At 39.5% G+C, this 12062-nt stretch overlaps 1 protein-coding gene across 1 annotated transcript in view; it reads left to right on the plus strand.

Annotated features, from left to right (window-relative positions):
• tex264a (testis expressed 264, ER-phagy receptor a) overlaps window positions 1–9276 on the plus strand; it is a 78167-nt gene extending 68891 nt beyond the window's left edge. Inside the window, exon 4 of the mRNA XM_084928408.1 lies at window positions 7903–9276. Within this exon, the coding sequence (XP_084784534.1) occupies window positions 7903–8267 (365 nt within the window). The 3' untranslated portion in view covers window positions 8268–9276. The remainder of the gene's footprint in view (window positions 1–7902) is intronic.
• The last annotated feature ends 2786 nt before the right edge of the window (window positions 9277–12062 follow it).

Here is a 12062-nt window from a genome sequence, read left to right on the forward strand (position 1 = left end):
GACAGAGGTGAAGACCACTCTCCATACACGGCAGCTTTATCCGCTGTGGAGACTCTCACATTCTGAGAGGCAAGAGCAAACTGAGAGTCTGAGCTATTCACAACTTTAAATGAGTTTGTCAGCATCACCAAACCGAGACAAAGTTTTGATTATTGCTTCCCTAACAAATGAGAAAGTAAATAAGAAAGAACTAAAGTGCCAGAAAGCATTTAAATACGTTAATTCAGATCAAATTAATTCGATCTGCCACGTGTCTTAATCACATGAGGAGAAAGTGATTTTGCAACGTTGCACACTCTTACTTTTTATGCATTCACTCAGTGGTCTCCAAATCTTTTGTTAATTCGTCGCGCCGCCGTGTCTGCGTTAATCCAGCAGACCATCGTGGCTGTGTGCTCGGTCTGGAGCCGTAGCCAAGAGTTAATTAGTTTGGCTTACCATGAAGACTAGAAGTAGGGAATAGACAGCTAGCCTTGCTCTTTCCAAAGATGTCCCCATCATAACTAATATTACTAATGAACATGTCTCCAAATAGAAATGTAAAAGTTTTCTTTTTTTAAGTAGAGGTGACACAGCTATAATACAATGTCAATGAAAGGACACATCTACATGTGAATTTACTTAAAGATGTGTCTGTATAAGATAAAAAAAATCAAAGAGAGAGGCTGGAGCAAAATAAAAGATATGAGTCTCTGTTAGGCTCTAAGATCAGAAGACAAACAGACTCACTCCACACAGACGAGTGGTGTGTCCATTGTGCAAAGCTCAAAGCTAGCCAACAGCAAGGTGGTCAGTGCAATGGCTGTTTTTGGGTGAATAAACACAAATGGGTAGATTTTAGGGAGAATTATTGCCTCTAACCGTTTCCTTATACAGTGACTTACTGGATTCTCCTCTGGCTGCCTGCAAACATTACATTATTGAAAACAAAAGCGTTTGTCGAAGTTTCAAACTATTCTTTTGTTGTAGTATTTCAACTGGTGTGGTACCAGTCTAACCATGATTTATCACATTCAGTTTATTCTGTTCACAAACTAAATCAAAGACAGTTCGATAAACATTGGTCTTACTAAGTGGTACAACAGAAGATTATGTATAAACATTTGTCACATTCACTTTAAACACTTTTTTTAGGAAAGATGTGATATTTCTTTTTATGCTCCACATTTAACACGCAGAGCCTTTTTAATCATTCAGAAGAATGCTGACACTGCTAACAATGCTTAGCTACTGTGTGTAGTAGAAACGAAACGATAAGCGGAGTTTGCAGAGAGGTGGATTTTTTATTTATTTATTTTATTTTGAAGAGTTTCTTTTATCAGAGAGTTGTGTGTTCTGCTTTTTCATACTTGTGAAAATTGGCTTGGAAATCAGTTTCTTTGGAAATATTTGTTGAATGCCTTTGAATACCGTTTCTTCCATCAGAGAAATGTTTTTTTACCCACTTCTTGGCTGTTTTCCTTCTTGGCTGTGATCTGTGGTTTTGAATTAGCGTCCATAAATCGTCACTGTGAAAAACAGAATCTATCTTTATTAAATGCCCATTACTCAGAAAGCCAAGACGTGCCCAGTGCTTAAAACATTTTAGAGCATCATTTGGATATCACAAAAGGCTATTTATAGGTAGATCATGAGGAATCTCCAACACTGAGATCAAATCACTCTGAATGAGCGAGTATTTGCCTTTGATTAAAGAAGTCCTTTTTCTATTGGCAGGGTTGTAGTTAAGGTGGCAGGGTCAGAATTTTGTATCTGTAGTTCAGCATGCTCCTGGTGGTGCAGTGCTATGGGGAGTATTTTCTTTTCACACTTTGAACCCTGCAGTACCAACTGAGAATCATTTAAACACCACAGCCTACCTGAGTATTGTTGCAGAGCATGTCCATTGCTTTATGACCACAGTGTACCCACCTTCTGATGGTTGCTTCCAGGAGGATAACACGCCAAAGCTCATCTAACTGTAGTTAGATGACCTCAACAGTCACCACATCTCAGTCTAGTAGAGCACCTTTGGGATGTGGTTAAACAGGGGATTCGTCTCATGCCAAAAAAGGGTTCAAACCAGTATAAGCAAGGTGCAACTCATGAAGTGGCTGGGGAGTGTGTATTGAGTGGCAATCAGAGCAGACACACTATATGTAAGCCGATACCAATTTAATGGCGATTGACCATCTGTAATATATATTATATATGCGGCCCAGCTCTGCTCAATATATTTGAAAATATTAACTGTGCATCAGGGCTGTACACTGTTTACTTTAAGAATGAAAAGACATTTAACTATGATATTACTGCACACTGAAGCAAACAACAAATACAACCAAGCAATCCAAATTAAGAAGTTTCATTAAACACAGTGTAAGTGTGTTTTTTATGACGAGCTTCCTTAAAACGCTTGTTCTCTTTGGCTCTCATCTGTAAATATGATGATCCATTAAGTGTATCACTTCTTAACGTATGTTTATGCATTCCTTTTCGCACTCTTCTCGCAATCCACTCCGCTTATCCAAGCACTAAGGAAGCCTTAGCCCTGTCTGTGTCTAATTACCTCCTTAAAAATCCTCTTCTCTCTTTCAAACAGTTTGAAGAACAAGACCTTGATTCTCTGCTAATAATCCCAATGGGCCCAATTTAACAACTAATTTAGGCAAATGTTACCTAAAAGACTTTCAGAGGCTTCAACCACACTAGCAATTTCAGGACTTGCTTGCAGTTGTAGTGAAGGGTGAAAGTTGCCCAGTATGTTGAGGTTTTTCCTTGGGGGGCTGTCCACCCAATTACCCTAAATAGACCCATTATTTCCTGTAAAACCTTATATTGTAAAACGAATCTTTGGAACAATCTTTTCACTGCAACACACAAATGAAATAGACTATGGATCACTACATTAACCCGTTTATATGCATTTTGAAGCAGCACCACCATGTCAAATAACCACTTTCTGTGCCACCCAAGACTGTTCCCATCGGGTGTGTTTGGACATGCTAGCTAATCAACAGGCTCATAAATAGTTATTATAATGACCTAAATGGACTTCCCGTATGTAATATTTCACACTCCAGACAAGATCAGATCTGCTGGATGTGATAATTAGATTGTTGGGATTCAAATAAAAAGAAATGGTGAACCTCACAGAGCAGCTTGGAGACTGCCTGTTTATTGTGTTTGGGTCCCTGATGATAGATTTAGTGCAGACACACTTAGATGTGTGGATGAGATTCATTTGGAGTGTGAAGGCAGAAAGACAATGATGTGGATAAAAGTGTTTTAGTGTCTAATGGGATAGTCAAGTCAGATTCGGTTTTATTTGTCAAACACATTTCATTTTAAGGCTGTCCTTCTACTTTGCAGAAACAAATTAAGTCTGTGAAGGTTCTCAGTCATCCAGGTCATTGTAGTCTAAGGAGCTTGGAAAGAAAAGCATTTGGACTTCTTTAAGTTGCTTGAAGACATTTCATCTCTTATCTGAGAAGCTTCTTCAGTTCAGAACTGAAGAAGCTTCTCAGATGAGACGTCTTCAAGCAACTTAAAGAAGTCCAGGCGCAAAAATAGACAAGCTTGAGAGTCAAACTTGGTGTGACCACCTATACAGGGAGTGCAGAATTATTAGGCAAATGAGTATTTTGTCCACATCATCCTCTTCATGCATGTTGTCTTACTCCAAGCTGTATAGGCTCGAAAGCCTACTACCAATTAAGCATATTAGGTGATGTGCATCTCTGTAATGAGAAGGGGTGTGGTCTAATGACATCAACACCCTATATCAGGTGTGCATAATTATTAGGCAACTTCCTTTCCTTTGGCAAAATGGGTCAAAAGAAGGACTTGACAGGCTCAGAAAAGTCAAAAATAGTGAGATATCTTGCAGAGGGATGCAGCAGTCTCAAAATTGCAAAGCTTCTGAAGCGTGATCATCGAACAATCAAGCGTTTCATTCAAAATAGTCAACAGGGTCGCAAGAAGCGTGTGGAAAAACCAAGGCGCAAAATAACTGCCCATGAACTGAGAAAAGTCAAGCGTGCAGCTGCCAAGATGCCACTTGCCACCAGTTTGGCCATATTTCAGAGCTGCAACATCACTGGAGTGCCCAAAAGCACAAGGTGTGCAATACTCAGAGACATGGCCAAGGTAAGAAAGGCTGAAAGACGACCACCACTGAACAAGACACACAAGCTGAAACGTCAAGACTGGGCCAAGAAATATCTCAAGACTGGTTTTTCTAAGGTTTTATGGACTGATGAAATGAGAGTGAGTCTTGATGGGCCAGATGGATGGGCCCGTGGCTGGATTGGTAAAGGGCAGAGAGCTCCAGTCCGACTCAGACGCCAGCAAGGTGGAGGTGGAGTACTGGTTTGGGCTGGTATCATCAAAGATGAGCTTGTGGGGCCTTTTCGGGTTGAGGATGGAGTCAAGCTCAACTCCCAGTCCTACTGCCAGTTTCTGGAAGACACCTTCTTCAAGCAGTGGTACAGGAAGAAGTCTGCATCCTTCAAGAAAAACATGATTTTCATGCAGGACAATGCTCCATCACACGCGTCCAAGTACTCCACAGCGTGGCTGGCAAGAAAGGGTATAAAAGAAGAAAAACTAATGACATGGCCTCCTTGTTCACCTGATCTGAACCCCATTGAGAACCTGTGGTCCATCATCAAATGTGAGATTTACAAGGAGGGAAAACAGTACACCTCTCTGAACAGTGTCTGGGAGGATGTGGTTGCTGCTGCACGCAATGTTGATGGTGAACAGATCAAAACACTGACAGAATCCATGGATGGCAGGCTTTTGAGTGTCCTTGCAAAGAAAGGTGGCTATATTGGTCGCCGATTTGTTTTTGTTTTGTTTTTGAATGTCAGAAATGTATATTTGTGAATGTGGAGATGTTATATTGGTTTCACTGGTAAAAATAAATAATTGAAATGGGTATATATTTGTTTTTTGTTAAGTTGCCTAATAATTATGCACAGTAATAGTCACCTGCACACACAGATATCCCCCTAAAATAGCTAAAACTAAAAACAAACTAAAAACTACTTCCAAAAACATTCAGCTTTGATATTAATGAGTTTTTTGGGTTCATTGAGAACATGGTTGTTGTTCAATAATAAAATTATTCCTCAAAAATACAACTTGCCTAATAATTCTGCACTCCCTGTATTCTTTAAGACAGTCTGAACACCTTTAGGCAAGCTTTCTTATCATTTCTTTAAGTAGTCTTCAGGAATAGCTCACCAGGCTCCAGGAGGACATTCAAAGCTTTTCTTTGGATGTTGCCTGCATTTTATTCCGTTCTCTGTCAAGATGATCCCACACTGCTTCATTAATGTTGCGGTCTGAGCTCTGGGGAGGCCAATCCATGACTGATAGTGTTCCACTCTTTGCTTTTCTACCCAGGTCTGATTTTACTGTACTGATAGTGTGTTTGGGATCAATTAAATGCTGAAAAATGAAACCTTTTCAGATAGTATCACAGTATGTTTGTAAGTCCACCAGTTTTAACTAGATCCCCAACACCACTGACTGAAATGCAGCTTAAGCCATGACAGAGTCTCCACTGTGTTCTACAGATGGCTGTAGAAACACACTGTTTTACCTCTCCACTTATCTGAACCAAAACAATTAGATTCGGATACATCACTCCATAAAACCTCGTGCCACTGATTTTCAGTCGAATTCTTGTATAATTTGTCATACCTCAGCCTTTTCTCCTCGTATCCCTTCCTTAAGAATCCTCATCAGAATTTGAGAGGAGCTTCAGCGAGTAGCAGATGGATCAGCTGAATCTCTTCTGTCAGGTCTTTGCAGGATTTTTTCCTGTTTCGTAAGGACATTACTTTCAGGTGTTATTCATCTGCTGTAGGTTTTAAACCTGCTCTTTCTTCTTTTGCCTTCCAACTGTTTAGTTTTCTCAACGTTTTAAAAGACACACTGCACACCATGCCAAGTTTTTTAGTTAAAAACTATTTGTGAATTACCTTGTTGGTGCAAAAGTCTAATTTTATACCTATCAAACGGATTTGTCTTTGGAAATTTTTGTTGATTCAACCAAAGAAATGAAATCAAATGAATTGTTTTTGTGACAAGCTGTTAGTTGCCTAAAAATGTATTTTTTTTCTTTTCTTGGCCAAGATGTCTGTTATGTGTAGACACAACAGTGGTTCATCCCTTTAGTTTGGTACTTTTATGGTTAATGATTCATAGATCAGTGTTAAGTGGGTTAACAAACAAAAAAGCATTCCCTTTGATACTGGTCAGGTACAAGGACTGAACTGAAAACAAGCGAACAAGCATCCAATGTCCAAAGAAAAACTTTCAAAGACCTTCAGAAAGCCCGGAGAACCTTTTCTCAACACCACTTTAAAATAATTAAAATGAAGTCTGGCTCCTTAGAAGGAAAATATAAAGAAATGAGGAGTGGCTCAAGACTTTTGCGCAGTAATGCATATATGTATAAAATCAAACTTCAACACATTAATTCAGCATGTGATCACAGCTTTATACAGAGAGCCTTTTTTAAGAGTTATGGTCACATGGGCTTTTCCTCCACTTCTTTGAAGTATCTTTGAGAAGACCAACTGCGGAAAGATCACTGAGTAATATTTCTTCTGTAGGTGGGAGGTGTGATGTGCTTCTCACATTTCTTGCCCTAATGCCAGTTTTCATTTGTAATTTTAGGGAGGTTAAGCAGAAAAAGCTTTATATCTTTCATGTGTCTCTGCTTACATCTTTGACCCATGCAGAGTATTTTTCTTGCCGTGAACCTTGAACATGTTGTATTTAAACCTTCCTGTAAGTTTTAGTTTTTAAATTTCTCCTAAATAATGCAGATTTTTTTTGGTCCACCTACACAGTACAGCAATAACCTTCCAAATCGCTCGCACAAAAACTCCTATGAATAACATTCATCAGGGACAATAAGTGGTTATTGGGTCACAGTGAATCATAGATCAAAGGGCAATTAGAATCAGGTTTAGACAGAAAGCATTAGTAAGCTGATCATGTGGGTGAGAAAATCTCCATCAGTCAGGTTAATGGACATTCTTTGTGATTACAGATATGCAATATGCACAGCAAGAATATCCCTCTCTGCAAATTATAGTCCATTACACAATTTCATGCAAGTAATGCCAACATGTAAATGACTGGTCTGTGACTTTTGTATAAATAATGTCTCTCAATAATATTTTGGTCCCTCTGAGCTCATCTGATTAGTTAAAGTTGACTGAGCTACATCTGCTGAATTTTAAGAGGTGAGCACTTTTAGGTTTCATGAAGCCAACATTACATTTCTAATCTGTGATCAAAGGATGGAGGAGTATGTAAGTGCATATACCCATATCTTCACATCCTTGCATCATTTTTGATGAGCTTCAATACTAAGCATATTGTTAATGTTACTTACCCAACCAACATTGAGAAGATGATGCTTTTTAACCATATTCGCAGTGTTGCCATGGATCATAAAGTCATGAGATATGACAACCGAGTGTGAAGTTGGCTACAGATATATATATGCAGTAACTACTATTTTCCGTAGCTGTTCCCATTGTTTCTTTCTTGCGTGCTTTGTGTAAGTAATAGTCTCTGCCTTGCCACCATTATTTGAATATCTGCAGCAATGTCCCAGAGGATGAATCCTAATGACTTTGTTCAGCCACTGAAGTTTTCACATCGCTACAAAGTATCAGAACACCACCTTGCTGAATTAGCAAAATATTTAGTACAGACTTCCTCTGTTCACCTGTAAAATCAGTCTTTTAGTTTTAGTCTACGTGAGCTTTCCTGCCTTTCCTCCAATGATTTTATTTTGTTAATTAGTTGTGCATGACCCACTTTCTCACAGCCAATTTCATCAATTTCTTCTGGGTTTTTTTTTGTTTGTTTTGTTTTTTTGCATTGATGCAGGTGCAGATTCCCACAGTGATGTGAGCTCAGTAAGCGGTGGCGTGCCCTGGGACAGCAGAGAGACGTCCCTGGCTGTTTCCACAGCCGCTTCCATGGCTTCCTCACTGCCCCTGAGAGACGTTTTGGATGCCAGCGAAGACCTTAAATACAGGGACCATAGTGACAGAGGCTCTAATGACTCAGTGGGCAGTGGCTCCTCCTTTGAAGAGCTTGACATGGATCAGGAGGAGCTGGGGGAAGGTGAAGAGAGGGTGAAGAAGGAATATGGGGAAGAGGAGGACACTCCTGAAGGTGAAGGCGGAGCTAGAGAAGGAGCTGAACTTGCGGCTGAGAAGAAAGAGTGCTTAGGGGAAGGAGAGGAGTAGGGAGGATGCTGAGGAGATAAGGGATGTAGCCATGTAACACTGGCATGCTGGAGAGCTTCTCAGCTGTGCTGTTGCTGGTTATCTGTCATGTAATCTTGTTGGTGGATCTAAAGCCGTTAATGTAATGACCAACATGCCGTATTTCCGCGCCTTCTAAATCTCTTTTTGAAGCCTGTACTTTCTGTTATACTCTAATCTCAGTTCAAAAGAAAAAAGAAAAAGAAAAAAAATCCTGATCCTGTATCTCTGTCTATACAAACATACACACAACAAATGGGAGATTTAATTAGATATTTCATTTTAATTGTAATCCTGTTTGGATCACTTTTATTCCCTTTCAGATTAGAAGTAACCTTTCAGTTTAAGATTAAGGATTAAAAGCAAAGGGGAAACAGAGTTACCAACTGTCACGGATCATCAGAAAGTATATATTGTTTTGCCCATATGTGACAGGTGATATTGCAACCCCACTCTCAAGGTCAAGTCCTGAGGAAATTTGTGTCACGCGTTTGTGCGCATTACCCGACTTTGGTGTTGTGATGTAACGACTGGGTGAAAAAGTGCAGGCGTTGCCGCTGCTGTAGAAATGTTCATGGTACTGTTTCATTGTGTTATTTTATACGAGGGGAAATTCTAAAAGCTGAGGTGGAGAAAAAGATTATTAAAGTAACATCATCAATGCCTCCGGGTCACCAGGACTAAGATTTAGATTAAAGTTCAAACATATTTGTAAGCTTTCCCCCTGAAAGGTGTACAGAATATTTTATTGTCACTCTACAAAAAAAGGTTAATTGAATTATTTTAATGTATTGTTCATTTTCTGTGGACAGTTTGTTCTGCCACATTTCATTTACATTTATGTTGTTGTAGACAAAATTCACCTATTATCTGAAACTAGATGTAACATGTTTGTAGGTTGACGTCGGATATGATGTACGATGCATTGCCATGTCTTCCTGTGTGTAATAAAATTTTCAAAGAAATGTTAGTTTGAGAAGGATAGCAAAAATGGTCTCCGCTCTGCTGCTTTTATCCATATTTATTTGTGCGTTTCCCAGCAGGGATGCAGGAAGGTAACAAAGTGTGTGTGGCAGTCAAAGCTTTCTCTGAAGTTTCATGACTTTACGATGTAACGATTGCTTTGTGGGGCTTACATGTGAATTCATAAGCTGCATAAAAGAGAAATGGTACAAAATAGCCCATAACATCAGTTTTTCAGTGCCGGGTGAGTTAAACAATGCACTGCTTTAAGGCTTTTTTTTTTTAAGTGAGCAATTTCCCCAGCACCCTTAGGACTGGGAAACTGGGAAACCGTTTAATCAGAATGCATAAAATAATACAAATGTAGATACATTTGGAAAGTATAAACACTTAAGATTAGTCTCACAAAATGTTGTTTATCCAAATGCCGGCGCTGCATCGATCGGGTCAACATTTGACTGAGTGGTTTGGCATTTGTTCTACAATTTATTTAATCAGTTGTGTGCACAAAACAACAGGAAGAATAGGCTCCAGCTGACTACTGAAGTTTGATGGACATACTTGTTCTTTAGCCTGCGGTTCTTAATGAGCATCATGACCTATAAGTGTTAATGTTTTGTTTCCAATCCAGCGCCATTGTAACCATGGTAATTTTACTGAGTAATACGCCATTAACCAGAGAGAGAGAGAGAAAAGCCTTTCATGCACCTGGTCATGCTGTTAGTGTTGAGGATATTGACTTAATTGGATAAAGAAAAATGTATTAAGGGCTTATTAGGAATGCAAGCCAAATTAGATGTGTAGACACCAAAGTCCACTGAAGAAGGATTTCACAGCTACACTCCTCTTTGCATTTGACTTGCAGTTGGAGTATTTGGACAGTGATACGTATTTTGGGAGCAGGTGGAAGAGGCTATGGAAAGGTGGAGGTATGCTCTGGAGAGAAGAATAAAAGCCAGTAGAAGCAAGATGAGATGGTTTGCCAGCAGGAGGAAGAGAAGTGAAGGAGGACGTGCATGGGGTTGGTGCCACAGAGGAGGATGCAGATGATCTGCCGTGTCGACCCCTAAAGGGAGCGGCCAAAGAAGAAGAAGCCCCCATACACCACCACCGACAGTGGATTGGATATAAAACAATCCAGATATGACTGCAATACAGTCCTTCAGCTTCACTTCAAAGAGTTTTACAAAGTATTATTTAGGAATTACTGTCGCGGACTGCCGGGGCAGACCGTGTGGAGTGAGTTGAGGACCCAAGAGCAGACAGAAGCGAGGAGACAAAACTGGACTTAACAAAAAGCGAGCCTTTATTTAGGGCCGAAAACTCACGGAAAAAACAACAACAAAGTAACTGAGGGAAAACCTGAACATAGACTAGGAAACTATGACTCTTACTGAGAATAAAGGCTATGACTAAACAATATACAAACTATGACTGACTATGGCTGGGAAACTGTGACAAGGGGTAGGGGAGATAACACAGACGACGCGACACTGAACACAGCAAGGCTGAGGACTAAGTACACACGAGGTGATCAGGGGAAGTGGAGACACAGCTAAATGCAGTGAACAAAGAACAGACTCTTTCAAAATAAAACAGGAAACACGGAGACATAGGCATGAAACGAACTAGACAACAAGAGCCACACAGACATGACACATAACGGGTAGGCGCACGAACCAGGGAGACCGAGTACAGGGGAAGATGACAGAAACGACAACATGAACTTGACAACATAAGACACACAGTCATAAACACATGAAGGGCAAGGGAGACTTAACACAAGGGTAATATAATAACAAATGAGCTAGAATAACTTAATGAACCTAAAACAATAAACATCAAAATAGACTAAAACTCAAAACACTGGGTCGCACGACCCAGGTCCATGACAATTACAGCCATTTTTGTACATAATCTCTATATTCGCATGTTCAAAAGTAACTGTACAGTTGTCTGACAAGCATTTTCATGGCCAGGCGAGGTCTGTTTCCACAGTATTTCACAACAAATTAAGCAGATAAAACATCTAGAGTTGCTTCCATGTGTTGATCTTAAACTGTTAACCCCTCTGGTACACTAACCTGGCAATGAAACTGTTTGTCATTCGATCTTTAAATGACTTCTGAGCCTCTGAAAATAGAGGATTATTTATAAAAATGGCTGCAAATCCTAAATAATACTTTTGTTAAACCCACTGAATTACAACTCAGTCTGCATGTCAGTCACATGATTACCACAGTAACACAGCAGAGTATGTGCTAGTAGCAACACTTCAATAGCATATTTGCAGTTTCAAAAATGTCCCACATGCTTTGACGTCACCATAGCAGACTGAAAGAGACTCGAGAAATTTCAAATGGGTACACATGGGTACCCTGATGTACCAAAATAGCCAGTTCTTCTAAAAACTCTGCTTCACATTTGGCATATCTAATGTTCAGATGCGCTTTGGCTTTTTAGAGATCTGGAGCTGCACAATGGTGTTAGGCAAAAATGAAATCTTTTATTTAAGCTGCCTTCCATGTTTATTGGACCCATAACATCTATACTGATACTCTGCAAAAATCTCATAAATGTTAACTTTATTATGACATCAGTGTTATTTCTAAACCCTGTTGTTGTAGAAATGTACTGTGTTCATTTTTAACAGATCTTTAAATAATAAAAAGTGACTATAAAAATGCGCAACAACTGATCTATTACAGTTATTCTATTACAAATGTTATCCCCAAAATGTAATATTGGTCTGGCTCCTTAAATTCTCAGGAAATCCTAATAAATGAACAGTAGATGATGGCAGAAGATGAAGAT

Source organism: Perissodus microlepis, chromosome 5 (genome assembly GCF_051167445.1).
Source record: "Perissodus microlepis isolate ML-2025 ecotype Zambia chromosome 5, ASM5116744v1, whole genome shotgun sequence".
Classification (NCBI taxonomy): Eukaryota; Metazoa; Chordata; class Actinopteri; order Cichliformes; family Cichlidae; genus Perissodus; species Perissodus microlepis.